Here is a 27,411-nt window from a genome sequence, read left to right on the forward strand (position 1 = left end):
TTATGTGAGTGACTTGTAGCGGCGTGAATGCAAGTATGCAAGAACACCCACACTTTGTAGGTATATTAAAATCGTAAATTTTGTTTAGGTATTAGGTATTCAATTATTTCGATAATTCGAATTGTTAAAAAAAATATTAGCAAATAATTAAATACCTAAAGAACAAACAAATTGGCCACCTCGACGGATTTGAAAAAAACTGCAGCCATGTCAGAGGTAATGCGGTCTCTACGACCTACGACCTACGTCACTGCAGAGGAGTAGTAAAAGTGCATAATGCATGTAAACTATTGAATTATCGTTATCGCGACACGTATACAATAATAATAATATCGTAGTCGAATAGTATTATCGGCCGGCGCAGACGATCGAGGTGACCTACAACGGCGGCGGCATAGATAAATGCGTATAATAATAATAATAATAATATAGGTACAGATAAGTCGACGAGTGACGGCGGCGAGAGAGGTGCGTGCGCAATCCGTGAGCGCTTCTCGCGCGCCGGTAGAAGATTGCCGCGGCCCGCGCGACCGGCGTCGGTGGGGGCGGCGGCGGCGGCGCTCGCGGTCATATAGAAAACGCGGGCCGAACCGGTTGAGCGACGTTGCCGCACCGTGCGATGTTTCTGACCGGAACGCGTTCGCCGGCGCGACCGTTCTGCCGGACGGGCGTGCAGGTGGAGGGGGGCTCGACTGTGAGGTCCGGAGGAGGAGGTGGAGGAGGTCTCGTCCTCCTACCACCGAAATAAGGTACGGCTCTCCGTCGTCGACGTCGTCCTCTCGCCACCCGTACTACCTGTGTGTCGGCGCGTTCGCGTGCGTGCACCGCACCGTTCAGACCACGGACCCGCCGCGCGCGCGCGTTCAGCAATTCAGTTTGGTAACGTGGCATCCCCCGAACAGGTATACCTGTGCGGTCCGTCTCGTTATTGTCGATTTGTAAAAATATTCCGTTCCGACGAGGCAGAGGGGAATAGGAATAAAAAAAAAAAAAAATAAAAATAAAAATATCGAAAAATAAAATAGATAAAAAATTTTTTGTCGTGCGCGCCCCTACCCCGGCAAGGTTTTGTTTTTGCGTGTGCGTGTGCGCTTGTGTTTGTGCAGTGGCTCGGTCGTGCGCGCCTGCGTGAGTGTGTGTGTGTGTGTGTGTGTGATATACGTCGATTGTATATGTTTTATTGTTATTGTGCGCGTGTGTGCGAGGTTTGCCGTGTCGTCGTGCCAGTGCGAAATTTTTGAAAAATACCCGTCGTTTTTGGTGCCTCCATCCGTCGCCGCGGCGTTCGAGATTTCGAGTTTCGCGCGTTCGGTTTTCTTTCATTTCGACCGGCGGCAGCGCGCTCGGTTGCGGTGAAATTTTCGGTCGTTCGGTGTTTTCGGTCTTTGGTTCGTTCTCATTATTTTAAATTTTGTTCTGTTTGTTGATATCGATCGAATGCCGTCCGTGGCCCGAGTGATCCGAGCACGTTAAATATTGTTATTATTAATAATAATAATAAGTATCACGCGCTCCGCGCCGGTGTCAATAACCGACAAGTGGGACATCGCGCGTCAGCAAAGAAGTTTCTCCTTTTTACGGAGAGAGACATTCTACGCTGCGTGTACCGGTCTGCAAAACGGTCAGTGTACACGAATTTTATGTTTGCATTCTTCTGAACTGACAAAATGGTACCGGGGTGGTTAGGCCTTATCGACGACCAACTGCCCGTCGCGGGAGTCAGCTGTGATGTCTCTATCACGTGGAGGACGGCCCCGGTCGACTATTTCATATGTAGGTCCTATACATTATCATCTAACCTATTTTATAGATTTACAGTATAAAATCATTAAACATATTCTTTGTACCGCGGTTTTCTATTTATCTTGTTAGTAGTCACTATAGTCTGCAGGTACCTGATATTAGATTTCACACGTTTTGTTATCTCTTATCGTATAAAGATCGCATAACTTTTTGAAATGTTTATCTGTGTTATTATATAGGTATTATAGTGAGACGTATCTACGTTTCGAGGCCACTGATATTTCATACCTATTAATGTCATTTATACGATTCCTCATATAGGAACGTTGAGAAATAGGATCTTACCGTGATATGTCAAGAGATATACTTAGGTGGAAAGTTGATGTTTACAAATATTAAACAGGTAGGAAGTAGTAAAGGTATACATATTTTGGTTTTCTCTCGGAAACCTAACCTAGCCTAACATTAAGTCCTTACGATTTAAAATAATAATGTATTCAATTTAATATTATGAAAATCATATTATCATTTCAATTGAATAAAATTATGGTGTTTTTTATTGCATTTTTCAAGGTAAAACAAATAACAAACGGGAAATAATATGTTATAGTTGGTACTTATTAAGGTGTTTCGGCAGACGTTTTATTAACTGTTTAAGTCTCCTTGCGAAGTATATCTATATGCTAATATACACGTTAAGTGGTAATTATAAAATTGTTAAATTGACTCGTACTGTGTACTATACATACCTTTAGTGGCGCAACTAGGACTTATTTTTTGTGTGGGGGTGAGGGTTAACATTACGTAGTTATGTATATCAGATAAAATTAAATTAAAAAAAAAAATTAAAAACATTTCGGCAGGAAGGGACTAAAACCCTTTATACCCTCGATTACATCATTGCACCTCATATAGAATTTGGTATAGGTATTTTATTTTGTTCATTATATAGTTTTATAGTGTTTTGCATTAACGATACTCTAAATAAAACCACTGGAGTAAATTTTGGCAAAAAGGTTTTTATTTATCTTAAGAAATTTTATTTTGAATTGAATCTACTTAACACTAAACTAATAGCTGTAGTTATATTTTTAACACAAGTTTTTGATCAGTTTAAAAAGAAGTTAAATTCTGTACTTATAAATTAAAATAGCTTATATCAATTTTGAATATAGTTTGAAAATGTATTTACCGAAACTCGTACATGACCATCAAAATGTTCAAACCTGCTAACTTTTTTAGATACATGTAATTGATTTTAAAACAATCGTATTATACTACGTAGATAGTTACTTGAATTTTAAAACAGTCCAAATATTCAATGTAGTCTAGAAAACAAAAGTTTTTTATAAATGTATGTCTTAACTACATTAGAAAACGTAATAACAATTTTAATTTTTGCCAATTATTTTTCAATAATATAAATAATATCTGTATTATTTGATTTAGAAATAAAGATTTTCGTTCATGAAAAAATAGTAGTTGAATAATAGTCATTTAATTTAATTAAATTAAACTTAAAACGAGATTTAATAATTTATATATGTATTGTACAATTATTTATTACTGAGGCATTGTATAAAATTATACTCTAAAAGTCTAAGATTACTCGGAGAAATTAAATTACCTATACATTTATACGTCTTAGATTTCACTTCCTTTATATATTAGTACTCTTGCGTCCTAGTTTTTATAAAAAGTTTTATGAATGTTTTGAAAATAAACAATATTTTACTTCAATTTAAGCATGTTCACATACGTTATTTACAATCAAATATAAAATATTATATTATTATATAGGTATCTAATGGTTTGATTATTTTTAATCGAGTATATATTATGATACTTTGTTGTATGAGGAATGGTTTCTCTACTATAGGAATATAGATAGTAATTCGTAATTTTCAACTCATACTGTTTAGGTATATTTAAAAAATTAAACTTTGAATGTAGGTAATTGACATATTTATCATTTTCAATTAGTAAAGTTGAAATAAAAAAAAAAACATGCCTCAGGATATCCATTTTCAGGACAAAATATATTTTAGTAGGTATAAAGAGAATGGATAAAAAATGACTTTTACGTATATAGCTCAACTTAATCTTATTGTTAGAAACTATTCTTCTTTTTTAAATAAAATGGTTTTATTTAATTATATTTACATAATCTTGACTTTGTTGAAAATTTTCTAATAGCACATTACAACCCCCGAGGTAAACTGAATAAAATGTCTGTCCCTAGACACTAAGAATCATTATGTTAATTTTTAATTCTGATTTATGTTATTCATTATATTTTTTCCCAAGTAACTTACCTGTCGTACTTCTTCTAAACTTTTTGAAATATGTTTATACTATAGTAGAAAAAACACCATGCTATATAATTTGAGCTCGAATTTGATTGTATTTGATTTCCAATTGTTATTTGAAAAATATTTTGATCAAAACTTCGTATGAAGTTGTTATACGAACAAATTCTATAAACATACACAGTATAGTTATTCGTAGAAGTTAGGAATATTGGAGGTAGATACATCAATTATATCGGTAACGTATTAGTATAAATTAGTATTGTTATATAATTTTATAAGATATAACTATTAGTAGTTACAATAATATATCCGTTGATTTTGGCTATGTTATTACCTAAACTGACCTCATTTTGACAAATATTTAGCGTGACAAATAATAATAAATTTTCTCGTGTTTTTATAAATAAGTAAATATTGTGTTAGTTGTATTTTAACTAAATATTCTAATATTAGATGTTTTATAATAATGCGAGTGTGTTTTTAAAAACAATATTTTGTGACTGTCATCATGTTTTGGAGCTGTAATTTTGGTGCTCCAATCTTTAATTTTACAGTTGGTGTTTAATAGTAAATGGGATTTATAATATTTAGTTGCCAGTTAATATTTTCGAGTTTGGAGAATTAAAATTTGAAAATTTTCTGTAGTTTTCAAAATAATTCGCAAACTGCAAATAATATTAATACGCAATGTTTAAATTCGATTTTGTTATCTTGTTATTTATACCTATTTGAAATCTTCAGTAAATATTCTTATAAACATTTTTTAGAAATGATATATTTAATTATTTTTTGTGCTTTTTATAAGAGCATTTTAAATTTTACTCTATTTTAGTTTTTTTATCGATTTATTTTCAATAACAAAAAGCTAATTCAAAACGTAGTTCTAAAAATATTGAAAATACAAGAGAACATTTTTTATTTTTAGAAATTTATATTAAAGTGTTGACAAATTGGGCATTTAATTAAAAATAGCGATTTTAGTTATTAATTTTTCTATGTCGTAATTTAAAACATATTAATCCAGGGTAGATACTAGAAACTAATGTAATTATGCATAATAATTTTCCCTGCATTTTTTTTTGTAGATAAGTATAAGCTATTTGACTAGTTATACCACAATCCTATCACACCGTTCTACGTTGTTGACTTGAATTGAATAACACCGAATAACATAATATAATATAATATACCTATTTATTGTATTACTTATAGAAAAATAAATAATTATTATCAATATTAATATTATTAGAAATATTGGCTGATTCAAAATTGTTTAAATATAATAATATAAAATTCAATTTAATACATACATTTTAAGCTCTTCATTTACGCTTTAAAATCTATTATACCTACAGTAGAGCAACTGTTACTTCCTAATTAAAAAAAAAAAAATTGTCAATTTATGAATCTTAAATATTAATTTGTTTATTGTGATATACCTAGTATAGTTTTGCTTTAATTATCGAAGAACTTTGAATGCTTAATATAAGGCTACAACTTAAATTCTACCTACCTCACAATTGTATAGATAGTAATAGATTATAGGTAATATTCTGATTTTCATGTACGACATATTATGTAAATATATATTTCCATAAAATGTATTGTTGTTGTAAGATAATACTTCCTAAACTTTGGCCATGTTTTTGAATTGCACTATTGACATAATTCCGTATCGCTAAGCTATCATATATAATATATAATTTATTTTAATTTCCGGTTTTATAAAGACACTGTGACTTAAAATAATGAATTATAAAAACTATTGTATACATGTATAACTATAAGTATTATTTCGACAACAATCGACTTCTATTAGTTCTTGCAGAGATAAATAAAATATTTAAAAATTAATATTTGATTTCAAACTTCACTTGGCTTTGAGAGATTTAGGTATATTGTCAACTTCGGATGTACTGTTTATTGTTTTTTGGTTTTATCAAAAAAAATGAAGAGGGAATAATATCCTCTCGGGTTTCAATATCTAATCAGCTTTTGAAAACAATTCCATGGAAATTTTAGTAGTTTACTTCATAAGTATAGTCGCTTATTTAATAAAAGCTTTCAACTTTTCGAACAATGTTGGTGAATAAAACTTGCTTATGTGAATAATGTAGGTAAAGGCATGTGTAGTATAATACGCATACAGTAGGTACTATAGACAATAGATGTACGTTTTGTTTTGGTTGAGCATTTTTAATTAAAAGTTAAATTTATTATTTTATTGTTTTAAGAGAATTTTAGTTTGTTTTAAAATGTCTGTGAAAAAATGTATGTTCCGTTTGTATATTATATATTGGGAGCTTGTGTTGATTGATACTCAGATTTGATGTTAATTAAAATAATTTGGTATTAGAGAGAAGTGTACTCAAGGTTGAATAAAAGATTAGATGTGTGAGATGGTAAACAATGTTTTTACTTACCCGTACATGGATATATGTATTGTAATCATGATAACAGTCAATCCCCATTCTTGAATATACATTCACTTTTCACACCCACAGAAGTTAAATAACTTTATTATACATTTGTTTATTTGATTTCTTAGATAACAACATTCAGATCTATACTTGGTTATGAATTATTTAAATTAATTTTATACTGAACAGCAGTATTGCAGTTAATACAATTTTATCACATGGTTACAATTGTTTATAAGAGTAAAAACAAAACAATTTATATTTATTAAATGTCGTGTATTGAACTTTATTGACGTATGGTAATGAATAATGATTAATGAATAATATATATATTAAGTAGTGCGTTTAGCGTGGGCGGTACGCTTAAACAGCACATAATATGAGTTGGGTCGACTCGTGTCAGTGTCGGGTTTCTTTGCGGTAAAAAAAAAAACAAATTACAAAATAATTGTGTGTCATACGAAGTACGATCACAATGAATCCCGCAGAATAAAAAAAATGAGTATATATGTATTGTAATGAACGGGCAAACGGCACCAATATAGATGGTCGCGTGTTTATTTGAGTCTACCCGGAGGCCAAACTATATATAAATATATAAAGTGATATCTATGTGTGTGTGTGTACTTTTTCGTTGTCGATGGGTTAAGAAGTAAATCCGTAGAAGGGGTTTGATGTGAATTTTTAATCGTACTCGATGGCGGTAGAGAGAAGTCACCTTCACCGCCGTTCGCCCGTGTGGAATTGACATTCTCGACTGGTCGACCTTGGCGCGCAATCCATTGGCAGTCGTATTGTCTGCACAGCTTTGGTACCGGTCGGCCAATAGACCGATTCTTAGTCCGCGTGGTCTTTTGTCGTAGATTACTAAATATCAGTTATTATTGTTGTCGATTTTACCTTAGCATTCACGACTAGGATAATAGAGTACGTATTATGTGTAAGTCTCGTTACTCTGGGTTTGTTTCATATTTTTTTAATAGTTTTTTTTTGTGTTGGGTACTTAATGAATGCTGTTTCTCTAGGTTTAGAGTCTAGATGATTATTTTACCTTATTATTATTAATAGTTATATTTTTAATAAATGATAAATTCTTCAGTTCATATTGTGTATGTCTATTAAATGTTAATTCTTTTTTATAAATATTATGCAACATAATGTACCTACTTAATTAAGTTAAGCATTTTGTTAAGTTTATTAATTTCAATGCACATAGCAATTTGTGAATGAAGTTTTATATTTAGAAGATCATATAATACAAATGAATTAAACTTAGTGTAACAAAATGGAAAGGTTTTATAGCTTATATATTAATTACATAGCTCACATTATTGAAAATTTGGCTAAATTTCACATTATGAGATTAATTTTATTGGAAGAATTTATATAGGTATCAATTTTTAAGCTGTTTACTGTTGCATACATCCATGATATATCTATAATAATTGTATGAAGAGGATTTTTCGGTTGATAATAACGTTATTTTTAAAATAAATTTTAACTAAGAGTACACCATGCTACCTGCATATGATATTTCTGTCTTATTAACGCTTAATATACTAAAATGTATGTCCAGCAGTTTTAGTTTTGTGTGTCGTCAGCTTTGAGTTTGATAATAGGCCAATTTACGTTAACACTTAAGCTAACAACACAAAATTGGAACTGCTAGACGTATATTTTGATATGGCTGCGTTAGTAAGACGGAGATAATACACGCAAGTACGACGCCCTCTTAGTATAAAGTGCTTAGAATTTCAAAGTGAATTTCATGGCCGTGTATGAACAGACTGAAAATAATGTTAGGCTATTTGCTTGTTTATAACATGCAATTGGCCTCTATTTTTATAGGAGCAATTCAGTGATTTTTAAAAGGATATGCGTATAAAAACCCAGCCCAACATAATATAATATAAAGGGTTTTAAAAGGAATGTATAGTATTCAATAGATTCACTATACAATACTAAATAAGACCCAAATTTTATTAGATACTTAAGGGGAATTTACTGAGGTAAAATGTATTATTTTGAAAATAATGTATAGTATATTAAAATATTAAATTTAAAGAATACATACATTTTAATAATTTTTGAGTTTAAATAAAAATATATCTAATATCTATTTACGTGATATATTTATAATGGTTATTATTATTTATTTGTCATATTTTTAGTTTCAGTACATTTAAAGTTAAAATTAAGCAATATTGAATTATTTAATTTTTATTAAATAGGTTATTTGTAGTATTTGAATTGAAAAACAAATAATTTAAATAATACCTTGAATCAGTTTAGTATTATTATTTAATTTTATACCATATACTGCATTGAATGTAATTCAAATAATATTTGATGGGATAATATTATAATAATCTTTCTATTGTGAAAGCTGTAAGAGTTGTACTGTTTATTTTTATTTGTAGAGTTAAAACATATTTTGATTGTTGCACATTATATGTTTATATCATATATCTATCTCAAGTAGCTATATAAGTTGCCATATCTACGAATAAAATGAAACAACTTAATGTTTGTAGAAGAATATTAAGTTATTCAATTTGTAAACAGTTTAAATTACGAGTATAAGCGTGAGTTATAAATATGCTAAAGGTACTTAACTTTATTGATTTAATAATACTTCATTTATAGTATATACATAATAGGTATATAACTCAGCAGTATTATAGTAACTAATTTATTCTAACCTAACATATACATTAGGTATACAATATAATACACTATTATTGGGGACTAGCTAGGAGTCCATCGTTTGATCAGTTTTCCAGTCTTGTAAATTGTAATCACTTAGTTGTAGGTATATAAGTAAATAGGAATACACTGTGGTCCATTTTATATCGTATTTTGTAAAATATAATATTCCTAATATTATGTAATTATAAATCTACGTAAGAGTCCATTTATGCTTTCTTTAAATTGTTCGCAATGAATTTATTTTTCCTATATCAAATATAATTTCAGGATCATATTACTACCATATCAGAGTACTTTTCTATTTTCCGAAAATAAAAAATACATTGTAGGTAAAACTAATATATTAAACATACCTAGTTTAGTTTAAAAACTAAAATCAATTTATATTTTATACATATGCCATATCTATTTTATTTTTTGATTGTAACCTGTGGATAAAATAAACAATATACTATAAACATTTAAAAGTCCTTTTATATATTATATAGCCAACCCTTCGGAAGCAAGTTCGTTATACATTATATACCTATACGTACCATTAAGATCCAATAACACGTCGTAAACAATGGAACTAATGGAAACACCACCGTACATCCGGCTCACTCACTCTTTCTCTCTTTCTCTCATACATACACACACACACACACACACACACATACGTGGTCGAATGGAAATGACGACAAACGTCCGGGAAATAGCGTTCAGCAATAAATCACGGGCGCGCCCGCGTGTGGGTATATATTGTAACGATTAACGCCACCATGACGTGCACTTCTGCAGTACTTACACACCCTACCCAAAATTCTAAAACCCCGTGACAGCAGTGGGTTTTTATGCATATTTTTAACCCTTATAGCGTGGTGTGTCAATGTGTTGGTTTTATTTTTTTCTGGTTCATTTTCCTTTGCCCATTTATATAAAATAATAATAATTTAGTTGAATACTTAGTTGCATAATATTATGTTATAATATCTCTCATAATATTTTCTTCGTAGAATATTACCTATATATTTATAAGTACAACCCTGCTGAGTACACGGGGTTCATTTCCATCCCATATAACGAGAAATTATATGTTATACATAGTTAATATTTACGTGGACGCGTAGTTAATGATGCATGTAATTGTTGTTTTATAGTTTGTGGTTTATTAGTAGGTAAGTACTTAGTAAGTTGGTTGTATTTTAGGATGGTATACTTATTATTTTTTTGCAAAAAAAAAAAAAAAAAAATAGAATTTTTATTGATCAGAGATAAGGTTAATTAGGTTATTAGGTTTTTGTTGGTATATAATATATATTATATTATATAATACAATTAATAATAATATAAAAATAATATAATTTATATATATATAATGTTTTACCAGAGAAATATAGAGAGATTAATGCTTTTCAATTGTTTCGATCGTTTAATGTTTAATAAAATTATAGTTTGATTGCTATTAGACTATAATAATTACTTCTAATCTATTTTTATTATTTTTCGTATAAAAAATAATATGAATAAATAATACAATAATTGTATATATTATTTTTATCTACTAATTATTTTAATTATTTAATGCTTATAAAATGCGTATTGTTTGCAATTGTTAAATCAATTATGTTGAAAACATCAATAAATTTATTTAATGTTGTTGTTTAATATTTCGTAATTAACTCCTAACTTAAAATTATTGAATTTATTGATTATATATTTTTTATGCATATAATATCTTACGTATTAAAAAATATTTTGTCGTATTTTTGTATCAGTTTGAAAGTTAATAACACGGATTTAGAAGTAAAGTTTAGACACGTTTCATATTAGTATATAGGTATTTTTATAACATGATACTTAATGTAGTCAACATTTTAAACCTATTTTTGTTAATATTTGTCATTAATTATTGTGGTATTTAAATTATAGTATGCTAAGAACAAACGAGGATTCACTGATTGTATTGTTTAGATTTTTATTAAGTCATAATGTGCCAAAGCTATATGGAATTCTTCCAAAATAACTGTTGAGTTTGTGTAATAGATACATGTAACTTGTTGGACATACAAAAAAATAACTCATTAATAGTAGTTGGTTTTGATCCTGATAGGAGTGATTGGTATTACAATAATAATACGTGTTATTATTTATTTTTTAATTTTAATGCCTATCATATCAGTTAATTTATCAACTTTTGGAGCTGAGAATGGTTGCTTGTAGGTATTTGGAATTAATTAAAATTTTGAGGGTCAAAATTAAAAAAATTCTAAGGAATTTAAAAAAATTGGACTATACTGAACACTTACAATACAGCAGACCGACTTGTATCGGTTTTTTAATATTTATAACCATGATTATTTTTGTAAAAATAACCTACCTAGACATTAAATATTATCATTTTTTTATAACTTAAAAGTTCACTATTAATTTAATGTATTATGAATATACATTATACACAAATAGTTTATTAAAATATTTGAGTTTTATTTATGTATTTCCTTAGATATTATTACAAAAAACTCTATAATCTTAATTATTATGATGATTTATAATAGTACCCAATTGCAACATTCTGTATAAATATTATGTATTTACTTAGAAATTATACAAATTACAGAAAAAAAATATTTGTATAATTACGTATATCTAGTTATAACTCTCCTTTTTTGTGATATTTATTGAAATTGTTGGAAGAAAAAAACTTTTGGCAAAATATCAAGGTATTGGTAGTATAAGTAGATATTGACTGGGATATTTATATATTTTTATTCATATTTTAAATCCGTGATTTTTGATTGAAAATTGTGTTGTGCTTAAAGAGGGTTGGTATAGATAGTAATTTAAAATACTATTTAATTTTGCGTTTTATTAATTACAAGTATGTTTCTTTTAAACTATGTTTAAGTTAGATAAACCAAACAATCGAAGGCTTAATAACAGTGCATAGTGTTATTTTTCAAACAATATACAAGTTAGTTCGTAGTTACATGTATATTGTATCAATTGAGTGATTAATGATTTTTTTTTTCAAAATATATCTATAAATTAATTTTTTTTAGGTTTAAAATATAGGTAATAGAAATAATGGAACACTTTATACAAATATTTTATTAGATTGAGTTTTTAAATAAATAATTTAAAAATATAAATGATTTGTTTAATAGGTAAACTTTAATAATATTATTTAATATTTATAGGTTAATAAAAATGTTAAAGCAAATAGATATTTATCTAGTATATGTAAAATTGTAAATTGTAAATATTTTAGTCAATTATTAGTTTTAATCATTAAATTTAAAACATGTAGTTGCCTTTCTCCGAGATGAGTGAAATGAGATGAGAGCCAAACACCCACTTTCTGTACCGTGTTTGTGTTGTAGTTTACCGTTTCCAGTCGTGTACTGCATTTCTTTCTACAAAACTGACCTATTCAAGTTGTAAAGAATTATTCTCAAATAATATGTAATGTCTACTACATTTAATTGATTTGTTTTAAATAGTTTATAGTAATACTGTGGACTTTTATTTTTTGTATATTGGATTATTTGACCAATTAACTGTACATTATTAATTTATAGTGTTTATATAATTCATCATTTAGAGGTAGGTTTTAAGTATTTACTATTTTCTTACGTAAATATTGATCACGTAAAGAATTAATGTGATATAGAAAATCAATTGATTTCTAACGGATATTATCTATTGAACGAAAGAATGGCGGTTTTACTGGTGGGGAGGTCCAGTGAGTCTGGACTCCCCTCATGTCTCGAGTGTAAGTTGTAATATATTATTCGCTCAAGACCCTCAGGTTTTGACTAGTTGTTATGATTTTTATATACCTATGGATGTACCCTTATACATAAATCTGGTATAATACATTTCTTAATATACCACTGTTGAGGAGGAGTCTTGTAGAACGATAAACAAAAATATGGTTTTGTAATAAAATGCGTAGGGTATAACAATGATACGTATTACAAATTTTGACGAAGAATTATACCTATGTTTACAAATCACAATGAATGTGTAATGTAAATTTTGATAACGTTTCATAGATTTGATTTAACATTAGGTACATACAAAATGTATAACAACGTCGATACACATGTAATAGGTATATAATTGACTTATTATGATTCTGATAGTTGTAATTAGGTAACACTTTAGTGGCTATTAATTGCTATGTATCAATGGTTAGTATCATAATAGTACTGCGCATTCGATGGATATCCATCGTTGAATATCAAATTTAATACGTAAATTGGAATTTATATTTTCTCCACTTTATAGTCAACCATTATTAAACAAAAATAAATGGGCGTTTAGCCAACTTGGCTTTTGTTCAGTTTTTGGGCGTATTAGTATAGTTTATCAAAATGAAATATATTGTCTGAGAATAAAAAATTAAAGTACCTCTACTTATAAGTTATTGAGTAAATTTAGTTTATGAGCAGTAAAAATAATACGGTACATCTATTCTATAATGATTTCATTTATATTATTACAGAAATCATGAAGAGACGACATTCAGAGGCCTAATGGAATGAAGGAATCTACAGGCTTTTTCGGCGACCCGGTAAGTAACATAAATAATTTATAACTTTAAATAGACATACATTTTAACAGATCGATTGTATTCGATTTCTACGGTATTTTCATTAGATTAGCTTTACGACATTTTGGTTTGTATTACTTTCTGTTAAAAATATGAATAACTCGTTCATAACAATGCCGATTGCAAAACTGGTTTGAGTAACACGTAGAATTATTTATAAAAAACCTATACTTATCGAAAACCTGTTTACGTTTCCCGCCAATATTTTTTGATACTGCAAAGGATCACAATATTATTGTACCTACTTAATATTGATGTTTGATAGGTATGCAAATGCAAGTAAAAGCATTACAACATTAAACCATTTGTCATATTTTTTTTTATGTACAATCTAACCTTATAATAGTATTTGATGAATGATTAACTAGTAATGGACAATACTGAGTAGTGAGTATACTGACAATAAATTATGTATACAAAGTTCTGATATACGTCGTGTAGTATATATCGAGAATATATTTTATACTATCTCAATTTATAAGCTATGTAGTCTATAGGTAAATTTTTTTAAATATTTTATTTAGTATGTTTTTGAATAAATAAATAAACTAATTATTATACAATAGTAATAATATATATTATTAAAGTTAGGGACTTGTATTATTTTATCAATAATCAATCAGTCGAAATATATTATCAAAAATTATCACCCGAGAGATTTTGCAGATAAAAGGAGCAGAAAATTCTAAAAAATTTTTTTTGTTTTTAAAACTACTAAGTCTCAGTAGCAACGTATGGATTACGGCGCTTATGCATATGTCATAAATAAACTCTTATTATGCATGTAAATATAGTATCTTTTTATAAATATAATGTATACAGTGTTTACGTTGTATACCTACTCTACTCGTGTTTACAGTTTTTATGCAAATATCTTATACATTCTGAATTAATTTAAAACTTTTTATCCGATATTTTTTATCTTTCTGTTTCTAACGTTGTTATTGTTCTACATATTTATTATGTGAAATAGACGAAAGAATTAGTTTAATAAATCATATTGGATATTAATATATTAGTCATGTGAAGCTATCTTAGTATGATATAGTGCGCAGAGACATAGGTTATACGTATACACTGCGCGATCCATTGCATGTGTCCGATAGTTGGCGAACCGGAGCAAGGACCAGCGAACCGTTTTATTCTATGTGTGCTACTATAATATTGCGGACGTGTTATTTCCATTCCTTTATATTTTGAACGTTAACGAGTGAACCGCATAATATATACGCTCGAGTTCACATTTTCAAATCATAACTTAACATAAAACACTATTATTTATAAAAGCTGTTATAGTTTTGGAAGCATTTCCATTTTTATTAGGTTTAATTCTTCATATTTCATAACTATGTCGTCAAAATATTTCTTTTAGTTAATTTCATTTTTAAAATTAATTTATTTTTGAGTATTTTATAAATTATCCGTTTCATGATTTTTTTTAAAGAAATTATTTATTTAAAAATCAACATCAATAATACTATTTATTATTTTATTATAGTATATTGTAGTACATAATATTATAATAACGTGTGTTACATCAGGGGTTCTTAACCTTTTCTAGGTCATGGACCACTAAGATATAAAATATAGCCACGTAGCATTCCCCTCTCAAAAAACTGTTAAATTAGATTAACTATTATTTAATATTTGCATTATATTTGAAATCCAGTCTTATTTACTGTTATTCACGGAAATTCGATTAATTTTTTTTGATTGAAATTCTTGGCATACCATTTCTTTGATCTTAAACCAATTAATAATTATGTCATCTTAATGAGGTATATTTATATTATGAATCTCTATATAGTTTTCATTTAAAAGTATATGTGTAATGTGTATCGATGTTTCTAATTTTGAATATAAATGCATTAAAAAGTTAAGTATTTCGTCGTATTCATTTTCGAGTTATACTGAAAAAACAAAATCGATTTTATCAAAAACTGTATTTGGTAATTTTAAAAAATACTAAGAATTTTTAATTTTGACCTCTTTAAAGTACAAACTAGGTTTAATTTGCTATCAAACAATACTTTTAACGCTACATAAGATCAACGCATTTTATCGACTACTTATTGTGTTCATAGATACACAAAAATAAACACATATCACTGTAAAATTAATACTTCATCGTTTCGTTTAGGATCTAATATACATATTATAAATAAAACATAATACTTGATTTATACTTTTATAGTATGTGATACATTGTTCGGCTCGTAGATGGTTAAACTACACCGATGTAGATTAAATGTTTTGTAAAGTGTAGTTTTAGTTTGAGAATAAGAATATTGTTAAAACACTGATATCATTCAAAGTAGATAACTGAAAATATATTAAAATAAGAATTTGTTGCTTTTTTCTCAAATTATAGCGAATGTCTTTTATTTGGGTGTTTCATTAACATGCGCGTTTAATATGCGAGTATTCTCAGATGTACTGACATGTTCACAGTCATATATCATTCAAAATTGCATTATATTAATTTTAATATATTATTAAACAACAATAACAATAATTTTCGATGTTGCAATTTACTTGTAATTACTTTTATCTTTATAATTCCATTACGATGATTTTTTAATGACGAGGTACTACATGCTTTGCCAAAAAAAAAATACACAGAGTATTTGAAGGCCGTATTTTGTTAATGTTTGAGACTGAACACTTCGTTCTCTGTTTAGTATTATTTACAATATACATAATACGTCAGTATTTTAACGCTTGTCCTTGGGTAACAAATAAATTATATGTTCATTTTAGTTTGGAAGTCTAATAAAAAGTTAAAAAGAAATTTTACACCTCATTTTAGTGTTTCAAATAAAAATCAGTTTTATTTTCAGATTTAGAAATAGTTTTGCAATGACGAATAACGAAAAAACCAGTTTTTATGGATGTTTATGAGTGATACATATATTATACATAATAAACAGTGGGTACACTGGGTATACAATTATTACAATTCTAAAAATTCATTTCCAGAAGATTTATGTTTAACATTTAATACATTTTTTTTTAAACTAGAAGTATATTTTGCTTATTTAATAATATTATTTTAGTACCTAAAGGCCTATAGTTTTGTAGTTAATCTTAATTCTTCAGACACGAGTAACTCATAAACAACATATACATTACATAAAAATAAAATTTTTATAGGTGTAACATGTTAATGGGAATGTATTTATTTGTAGAGTAGGCAAGTGTTTTTTTTTTTAACTTATTAAAGATGAGTATTTTATTTTTGAAAAAAAGTTTGAACTAATATTGAACTTTCGGATGAGATATATAAAGATTTAAAATCATATTTTTATTTAATTGTTAAGTGTTGTATTTGTGAAAAAAAATCATAGTAATGATCAATGAACATGTTTTTTTTTTTAAGTTTTTTGATTTCTGATTTTAAAACAGTTCGGTATTAAAATGTTTTGCATTCAAGTACTATTGATTTAAATCTATCATTACCTATGAAAGCGATTAGAGAAATCGTTAAATGCTATTTTTGATGTAAACAAATGATGCTGTCGTTCGTAATTTGTAATGACTTTGATATTCTTTCGTCTATTCGCTAAACTGTTTAATTGATTTTCTGCGCTTTTTGACCACATAATACTTTTAAATTAGCTGTAATGACGTAAAAAGTTAACACGGTCGAGTAATCAAACGTTTCACCGTTTATCGGGACGTTTAAAAAACAGTACCGCAAAAGGACTGTGAAATAAAACATACGAATCCCGTTTATTGATAAACGTAAAAAAAAGTTCTAGCCGGTCTTGTATACGAGTTGGTTCGTTAAATCGAATTCGAAATGGCAGTTATCTGTTTTTATCTTTCCGAGCACTTAACGTGTTCGATGTCTATATTCTCGGGGTTTGTGATCGCGCGATACGATTGTCGTCGTTTCGGTTGTCGTTTCTCGGCTCGCAACGATAGGGGTGAGAATACCGACGCCGCCGCGTTCGTGTGTCGGCAGGAGCCACTCTGCTGCAGCCGATAGCGATCGCGACCGCTCTCACTCGGTCGATCGGAATCACGGATTTGGTAAAATCATTTTACAGGTGTCCGGGGGGGAGCGGTCGACCGGCAAGGCGTCGCATCACCCCGAAACGAAAAAAAGTAACCGTCGTCGCCGAAATCGACGTATAAGCGTTGCCGCCGATCGGCACACAATATATAACAACAACAATAATAACAACGTCCGCGCAAACGACATAAACACGGCGCGCACCGCACACAAACCAACCTTGCTCTACACAGATGACCCTCGGCCGCCACCGCCGCGCATTCTTGCCGGATTATTGGAATTCCACACCTGAACGACATGCTGCGGCGCGCGCGCCCCACCCGAAGCGGCGGCGGCGGCGGCAACGGTAACCGGTGGGGCGCGAGACCGGTGTGTCGGCTCGGTCGGCGGTGGTTGCTGAGACCGTACAATACGCGTGTCCCGTACCATAATATAGTCGTGCGCCGCGTACCGGTTCCCATACGTGCCGCCGCCCGTCCTGTTCTCTCGTCCGCGGACCGTATGTTTCGCGCGCGCATTTCTCCGGTCGTTTTTCGATACCGCCCGACTACGACGACGACGACGACGACGACGACGCCGACAACAGCGACAGCGACAACGACAACAGCGACAGCGACAGCAATAACCGCTATTGCTGACTAAGTACTACCTCCGCCGCCACTACCACCACCGAGTCGGCGGCGTTTGTCGCCGGCACCGCCGCCCGTGCAGGTTTCCGCCGCTTTCGTTTTGAATGCCGCCGGTACGCGACCACCGCCGCCGCCACCACCGTCGTCGTCGCAGCCGTCGCCGCCGCCGCTGCAGGACACTGATCCGCCTGGAACCTCCGCCGCCGCCGCCGCCGTTATGGGAATATTCCGGTGTCCGTTGATCAGGTTCAGTCAGCGGCGGGCCAGACAGCACCGGCTGCCGGAAGAGACGTCGTCGCGATCGCCGCCCGAAGGCACGTCGAAACCTGCACCGCACGCCGGCGCGACAGTCGTTCCGGCAGCTCTCCCGTCGTCGTCCGCATCGCCGCCAAAGCCGGCCGCCACCCGTGCAACGGCGGCACACACCGCCCACGCCGCTGCACATTTCGCACGCAAAGTCAGTACCACACTTGTACCTATTACGATTATGACGATTACGGTTTAATATATAATATTGTATAGAACCGATCGTTACGTATAAGACTTATCAAAATATTATTATCATTAAGATGATTATACAGTGCAGGTGGTTTAAGTCGAATTATTTAATCCTAGAAATGCTTATTAGCCGCCTTTTTTCTTCGAATATGCAACCGTTTCAAAAATCGCATTCGGTCGTTTTCGGTCGTCGTGGTATATCGTGCGCGCAGCGACTATCATCTCTCAAATTTCGTACTCCGATCGCTAATACGACTGAAATAATTTTATTTCACGGTATACGATTACAGCTGACGGTTAGAAGAAATTTAACATTTTTAAGTTTTTTTTTTTTTTTTTTAATGCCGTCATCAAGTTTCGTATTCCGCGTGCGATTAGTGCTGCCACGGCGGCGGCCGTACTGCACACGATTTTAGGCTTTGCTTATGCGTCATGCGACTTATCGTTTTGCGTTGTTTCGTTTCAAAAAAAAAAAAATTACATACGTCTCCGGTTATTTGTTGCTTGTCGTGGCTTAATCGTTTCAACTATCCGCCGAGTAGTCACAAAGCGAGTTTGCGATACCGCATTTGTCAATTTATTCGCAACGCATTACAAAATTATACAACCGAAACGATCGTAAATCGTATCTAAGATGTATCGTGTATACATTAAATTATATTTATAATACGTTTATCTGCACACATTCTCGGACGAAAGTTATGTTAACAAATTTTAATTGTTAATACACGGTGTAGACAGTTCTAGTAATGTCTTGTAAACAGAATTTTTAAGAGGAGAACGTTTGAGTCTCGTAGTATCCGTATAAATTTTTATTAAAAATGAAAAATATGTACTGCAAGTTATTTCTCCTGTGTATTATCGCTTACTGCACGTATGAAGACGTAAAATCCGAATAGTTACGTTTTTGCAGTGGTAATTCCGGTTGATTTTATACAGAGAGTTGTTGTTTGATCAGTTTTAATAAGTTTAATGGTTATATATACATATATATGTGAGTGTGGATACAAATTCAACTAAATTCCAAAAAACATGAAGTATAATTTTAAATTAACATAACATTATCGATTGACCGATTTCGTTTAATGATGGAATATCGTGGCACGAAGTTTTCAAATTTCTAGTATAGATAAATAAAAAATTTTGTATAGTTAGTACTTATAAAATTGGGTCGTACAATTTTAAATTAATAGTGGATAAATACAAATTACATAATACGGATTACGAAATTCGGCCGATGTGATTTTTTTCTGCACTCGCAGTTTAAATATTGTGTAAAAACGGAGTTTAAAAATACGCGTGGTAGACGTTTATAAGATAAATAAATATCACGTAATTCTTAAAACTCTAAATTCAAAAGGATTAAAAGGAGTAAACAGTAGGTGTATAACAGTATTTTTTTATGTACAGTAGTTTAGCAAATGCACCATTACGGTGCCCTATTCTATGCGTGGGATTTGAATAAGTCGGAAAAATTGCATGATCTTAAACATCGTTGAACACGAAAACAACAACTCTGCAGTCATATAAATTCAATGTCATTGTTACGACATAATAATAATAATATTGTGTGCATAAACGCGCACGTGCAGAAATCGACTCACGAGAATAATGATACACTATACACGAATAAGGATAGAGATTGACGTGTTTACTACGATCGACTGTATATTGTGTAGTGTACGTGAGATAATTTTTTTAAACGCGCATAATGTAATGCAACGTTTTAAAAAAATGTCAACGAATAACTAACATTATGATGATAATAACGTGTTATTTGAATATTATAGAGTGTGGCGTATGTTCCAATGTGTGTAGGTTTCACCCTGTATATTATGCACACTTGCACTACACGGCAATATATATATGCTTTGGAATTCCACGCCGACGCACCCCCGCCTCCCACCTAAGAACCCTCGTCGCTGTTTAAAAATCCATTTGTTTGTCTTGACGGAGGTCCAGTACATATTTGAAACCGGTTCTAACACGTGGTCCATGCCGCGGGTAACCATCTGAGATTACTTTTTCCATGGGATTCCATAGCGGCGGAGTCTTACGCGGTAGATTCGGGTCCATATGTTATTGGTATATTATTTCCCCTCCCCGCTATTATAATACCTTTTCTTTTTGGCGCCACACCGCTCGCCAATTCGTTATTCAATATATATATATATTATAATATATAGTCGTTCAACGACGACGACTGAATGTTGTGTGTTCGAGTAAAAAATGTTGGTAGGTAGGAATAAATAGTTTATCATTCACAAACACTGCGTATCTTCGGATGATTTTAAGGTAATATTTTAATGAATTGTGACCTATTATCAAATTTAATGTTTACGACATTATCTACGTGTTATAACAGATCTAATATGTACGTTCTGTATTCAACACCCAGAATACGTAGTACATAAATTATGCTCAACGTCATTAATCATTAATACTGTTGGTTATCATTTTGGTTAATCGTTCCTTTGAAAGTCGTATTTAGCAATAATCTAATGATTTATTTATTAAAAATAAAAAAAATGTATATTATTTTGTTTTGGTGGTAAAAAGAAGAAAGTAAACTACTGTGTGTAATTATAATACATTTTCGTATTCACTACAGTTAAAATAATGTCACTCGCGTGTTGTTTTTTATTTACACGGTTCGTTGTCATTTTCACTTTTTTTCTCATTTAACCACACTATAACATTCAAACGTAAATCACGATAGTATTATAGAAAGTGAATTTGGCGTAGTCTTATTTTATAATCAAAATATAGAAAAAAGTAATTTTTCTTGTTTTAAAAACTAAACAAGCTGTAATAATTAAGTTTTGAAATTGAATCGACGAACTTGTTTTTGATAAATATATGATAAAAAATAAAATAATCGTATACTTTACTGTGTTACACAAATGTGTTAAAAATATGTAATTGTTTACATTAAAATCAGTCGAAAATTACTATTTAATATCTATACTTATTTGTTTTAATAAAATTCTTTAATAAAAAAAAAAATAAAATAGCTGTTTGCTATTTGTTTGAAAATCCGGTTTTTATTTGTGTTTTAAAGTCTTCGAAGAAAGCTGGTTGGTACATTATTTACACAGGAAATCGTTTTCACACGCAAATATGTATTTCTCCGGAAACGATAAAAAAATCTTGAGTATTTCTTACTAAAAGAGAAGAGCTAAATTTTAAAGCAATCAACTTTTATCTGTTTTCATTTATTAGTGTTTTGTCTATTATATTCGATTATCATTTTGTATTTTATTTCTTAAGATAATTAATTAATTGTATTTATTGTAGGTGTAATTTTTAATAAATGGATTTGAATACAAAAATTAAATACTAATTATGAGAACTAATGTTTTTTTTTTAGTCAAATTATTTAAAAATATAATTACTGTAATTCATTTAAAAGATAAAAACAGAAATTCATCAGTATATAATGGTACCATAATACAGGTACATCTTGCTTAGAATCATTAATTTTTCTTTTGTCAACCTGTTTTATGGCGTTGACGGGAAAAGTACCATTCTATTCTATCGAATAATACTAAGGGTGTAGTTTCCCAAATGGCCTCATAATATATTGTCCCCCAAATGTTACCTATATGCAGTTTTAGCTTATAAGTAGGAAAATTGGAATTTTACATTGTGAAGTTAAATGTTTTAATACTTTTAGTACCTATTTATTTTCTTCCATTTTAATTTTGTATTACGTTATTTTACCCGAGTTATTTCTTATTATCGTAATTATTAATACTATATAGATATAATAGAAGTGTTTTTTAAATTATGTATGTTTTATTTGTATTTATTGGTCTGTTATTTTTCAATATATTTTCAAACTTAAATTGGAAGGAATTTCGTGTGTAACATTATGTAGCAATATGTTAGGGCGCTCCACAAAGTCAAGCCAGTACACTTATTTTTAAAGTGTCTTTCGCGTTGACATTTTTAAGTGGACAGAATTAGACCCGTCTCCCTCTCAGTTTTTACCACTACTACTAACATGTCGGTCTCCCAGCTGATAGGTACACACTAGTGGGATCAGTTTATTTTTCCCCCGTCGTTAATGATCCGTCGTAGTTTTCGGGTACTGATTTTTCTTACAGCGGCCGACTAACCAGGAGAACATGGAATTTATCTTATAACCTTTAATAATTGTTTAAAAACCTTTTTTATTGTGTTAACCAAATAGTTTTGATAACGTCCGACGACGACAAAGGGAAAAACAAGAATTTACATTTTCAAAATAATACTGACGGGTAAAAAGATTTTACGTAGATATTTTATGACCGGAAACGTTTTTTTAACCCTTTGCATCACCTCCAGTTGTTTATCCGAATAACCAGTGATATTTTTTTTCCAACCACATTGTGCGTATAAATCCCTATTGTTTTATTATAATTAAATCGTAAAACAAAGAGATTTAATGAAAAATGCGCACAACGAATTATCCATCAGCACCGATAGGCCATGTGGACAGTATACCCTTTTAGGCTCCCGGTGGGATTATTGATAACAGAGATCATATATTTATATTATTTCATTTGGTTTTGCGCAGTTCACAAGTTAACACTTAAATAAACATTCCAAGCTAATAAATTATAAATATAATGTGGTTTTAATTAGTAACCAGTCTAGTATAGTTTTTTTTAATAGTGAAATTTGAGTTTTCATCTGACTTGGTAAATACACATTTATAATATAATAATACTTTTTTTAAAAATAACGCATATTTTTCGAATATTTATTTTTACGCACTTAATTTTTATTAACTAGTATTGATTTATTTTAAAATTTATGGGTTTTTTTACATTTATAGTAAACAATTCCTAATCTATTAAATTTAGTTTAAAAATTCTGTTAATTTTCTCTTACATTTTTTCTTGTCGAAATCGTGATAAAATTCTATAAGTAAATTAAATTTGAATATGTTAAAACTATTAAGTCGTGTTATTCCCATATGTTCTAATTACTTACGATAAAATCATATTAATGAAATCTTTATTTATATATTTAAGTATTCGGATTTGTTTTAGTTTATACGATATGCGTGAGACAACAAATAATAAATACGTTTAATATTGTTCTCTATCATCGTTTAACATTTATATAGGTATATACACGAGTATAGTATATTATATATACACATGCATTGAAGAAGGTAAACATACACTCATACACTCACTCACTTGTCGTCGTCGGACTATTGTCGAGGTCGTGACCGCATCATTCCCTACCTCTTACTGCGACGTTGTTGTGAAACGTCAGTAGGTGACTCACGTATCTAAAAAATAACTTTGTATCTGCACGTTGAAGTATGGCATGTACACCGATGGCTGAATCGTTAGGTGAAGAAGCTTGCCGAATGAAACGCACGCTCAAATGGTCCGGTTACAAACACGTGAGTTTTTTTGTCCATTCAAATCGTTGGTAGTATCGTAATTTTTCCAACTACAATATAAAGGGTAGTTAGGTAGTTATAATAATAAAAAGAAGAAAAAAATCGAATAGAAAATCTGTAGAATGGAAGAGAAAGTAATTTACTATTGGAACGATTATGACATGGATATAATGAATTTTCACGCTGGCGAAACAATTATACGGTGCGAAGGTCCAGAGCGAAAATTGGTTTTGCTTTGCCTAATTATTTATGACGGCTAGAGATTGCGGAACGGCGATTACTTTTTTCCCTATCCGCTACCGGTTTTTCATTTGAATATATATAACAGATCAAAAACCTAACGTAGGATACCTTTACCGTTGCTTAATCAAGATTGTTTATGTGAATTACTTATAAGTAATACATTTTTTATAGAATATGCAAAATTATATTATATGATAAATAAGTATTTATATATTAAAATAGAAACGCACCACTAAGATAATTATTTAAAAAGAACATAAAGATGAGAACATTATCTATGTATTATTGAATATATCGAAATCAATTAGATAAGTAGGTAATTATTTTTCATACAGAATTATGAGATACAAAATCTCATATAGAGCTATTTATTATCTGTACTTCTACTATGATTCTTTGAAGTTGAAATACTCGAGTGAATATTTTTATATGGTATTTATTATGTTTTAGTAATTTAGTTTTTTATTATAAAAATTTCTATAAAACACTGTATGATGTATCCATTATCCTTGTATCTATTCTATATTTAAACTATGATTATTAGTGGAGACGGCCAGCTTCTTTATGTCTTAAAATATTTAATATTTGAACATCGATTTATATTACTCGAATTATAAAAAATACCGAAAAATACCTAATCATTACCTTGGTAAAAAATTGTAATTGTTCGTTTAAATATCCAATGTCGTTTAAATTTGTAATTTAAATTTTTATTAAAAATATTAAATTGTGCTTATTCATGTTTAATTTTTTTTAATAGCAGTAAAAAAAAAATGAGACATGAATTATTCCATGAATAGGTTCGTAGTATAGATATGGTTTAAAGTTAGTCTAAATATTTTGAATATTATAATAATAATTAATAATTATATTCATTGGGTATTGAAAATAACAATATATACGGATTGCAAAAAGTTTCTACAAATAATATTTCTTTTTAAACTATAACACAGTTACAAAAATCGATAAAGAAAAAATCGTATTACATCCAATTTTGTTCAAATGTCTTTCTAAAAAATATCAACATATGTATTTGCAGTGGGTTCTATTAAAATTATGCATGATTGAGTTAACATAAAAAGTACACATTGATGTTAAACCAATACATTCATTGCTCTGCTTGGAATTTAAAATGTATAAAAGTAATTGGTCTACCGTGTATTGAATTATAATAATAATCAAAATATTCATTTACAAAGTTCTTGCGTAGGTATTTACTTTTACAGTCCGTTATAAAAATGTATAATAATTTATGCGATTTATACTTCTCTAATTAATTTTATGGTAGCCTTGTTTCGTAATCAAGGCTTACCTTATTTAACATGCAATATTTTATGTAAAGTTTCTCGTCTGTGTAATAGAATGTTAGTCGACCGTAAAATGTACCGGACAAGACATTGTTCAATTTGCCAGATCGGTGACTAAAAAATTAATTTATACTTTGAAAATGTATCAAAACTTTTTTTTTCATTCTATTAAAATTCTTTCTTTACGTTTTTTATAAATATTCAAAAGTTACAAAACTGTTTTAATTTTTGGATAAGTAAATAAATATTTGTATTATATTAACCTGTTAAGATATAAATATATAAATTTTCATCTTCTGCGATATTTAAATTAAATTGAAAGTTTTTATTAATTTTTGTTGTTGAAAATATGTTGATTATTGTATTTATTAACTTAACACACTTATATGCTGTGTTTTCTGGTAACCAAGAAATCGAGACAATTACCTCAAGAGAAACTTTTTTTTCTCACGAGTTAGATAGATCTGTGCTCTTTTTTTATTGATTATATAGTGTAAAATTAGTTGTATGAATTTGGATACCATTTTCACAAACTGTTTAAGTATTTATAATTTATTTAAAAATGAAAAAAACCTGGCTCAATCACAGTTCATATTTTCCTTTAAAATTTATTTTATTTTTAATACATTTAATCTATAAATAATTTTTTTACAATAAGTATGTTTGAGGATTTACATTTATGTTGACATAATTGTACTATAATTTTATAGGGTGGTATAAAATTTAATTTTAATTTATTTATCTATATCGTTGTTGTTAATTTTAAATAAATAAAAGTTATTATTCAATTAATTTATGCCTAAAAATTTGTTGGTAATGGGTTTAAAAATATTTTTTTTTATATTTGTGATTTGTATTTCTGCAGCTAATATTTTTCGTGTCAGTATATTTTAACTTAAAAATGTTATTTTTTATTCTTTATTAGTGCCAATTCAGCAACAACAAAAAAATCATTATTGCGTTAGTTGTTACCTTTATTGTTGGGCATTAGCCATGGAAAATTTAAATAACTTAAGAACTGTTCAATGAATCGTTTTTTACTTCTATTTGTACAATTGCTAGAAACTCAGATTTTAAACGATTAGATACATTTTATTACTTTTAAATATAAAGACACAATCAAATTTGTAAATTCATTTTTACAAAGTTGATTCAATTTCATACGTATATTTTATTAACTTACAACTGTTTGATATCTTAATGATCTTTTAAAGTAGTTATTTTTATACTTTATAGTTTTGTTTTGATATTTTCTTGGAAATAGTTTTTAAAATTTTGATTATTATTTTAATCGAATATTTATTTTCTTATTATTCATGATACTATATGTATATTATACTCGTATTTATATATTATAGTATGATACTAAGGAATACAATTATTTAAAATAAAGCATTACTGTAGGATTTTAGTTTATTCTTTGGTTGTTGGCTTATACATTAGTTTATGATAAAAAAATAAGAGTTAAAACCGTGACTTTAAGGTTTTTTTTTATATTAAACATCCTGATATTGACCTGCGGGAAGATATG

The 27,411-nt window shown here is 29.7% G+C and overlaps 1 protein-coding gene across 4 annotated transcripts in view; it reads left to right on the forward strand.

Annotated features, from left to right (window-relative positions):
* Positions 1-851: 851 nt before the first annotated feature.
* The window catches only part of LOC114125817 (apoptosis-stimulating of p53 protein 1), a 94,996-nt gene continuing 68,436 nt past the window's right edge, over positions 852-27,411 (forward strand). The window contains exons 1-2 of one of the 4 annotated variants that reach the window (XM_027989597.2): positions 852-1,773; positions 13,674-13,742. In XM_027989597.2, the coding sequence (XP_027845398.1) occupies positions 13,710-13,742 (33 nt within the window). In that variant the 5' untranslated portion in view covers positions 852-1,773; positions 13,674-13,709. Of the gene's footprint in view, positions 1,774-13,673; positions 13,743-18,208; positions 18,886-24,037; positions 24,331-27,411 lie in introns of those variants that run through there. The other 3 variants (XM_027989598.2, XM_050202288.1, XM_027989596.2) reach the window with 3 other exon arrangements.

This window comes from Aphis gossypii, chromosome 2 (genome assembly GCF_020184175.1).
Source record: "Aphis gossypii isolate Hap1 chromosome 2, ASM2018417v2, whole genome shotgun sequence".
Lineage (NCBI taxonomy): Eukaryota > Metazoa > Arthropoda > Insecta > Hemiptera > Aphididae > Aphis > Aphis gossypii.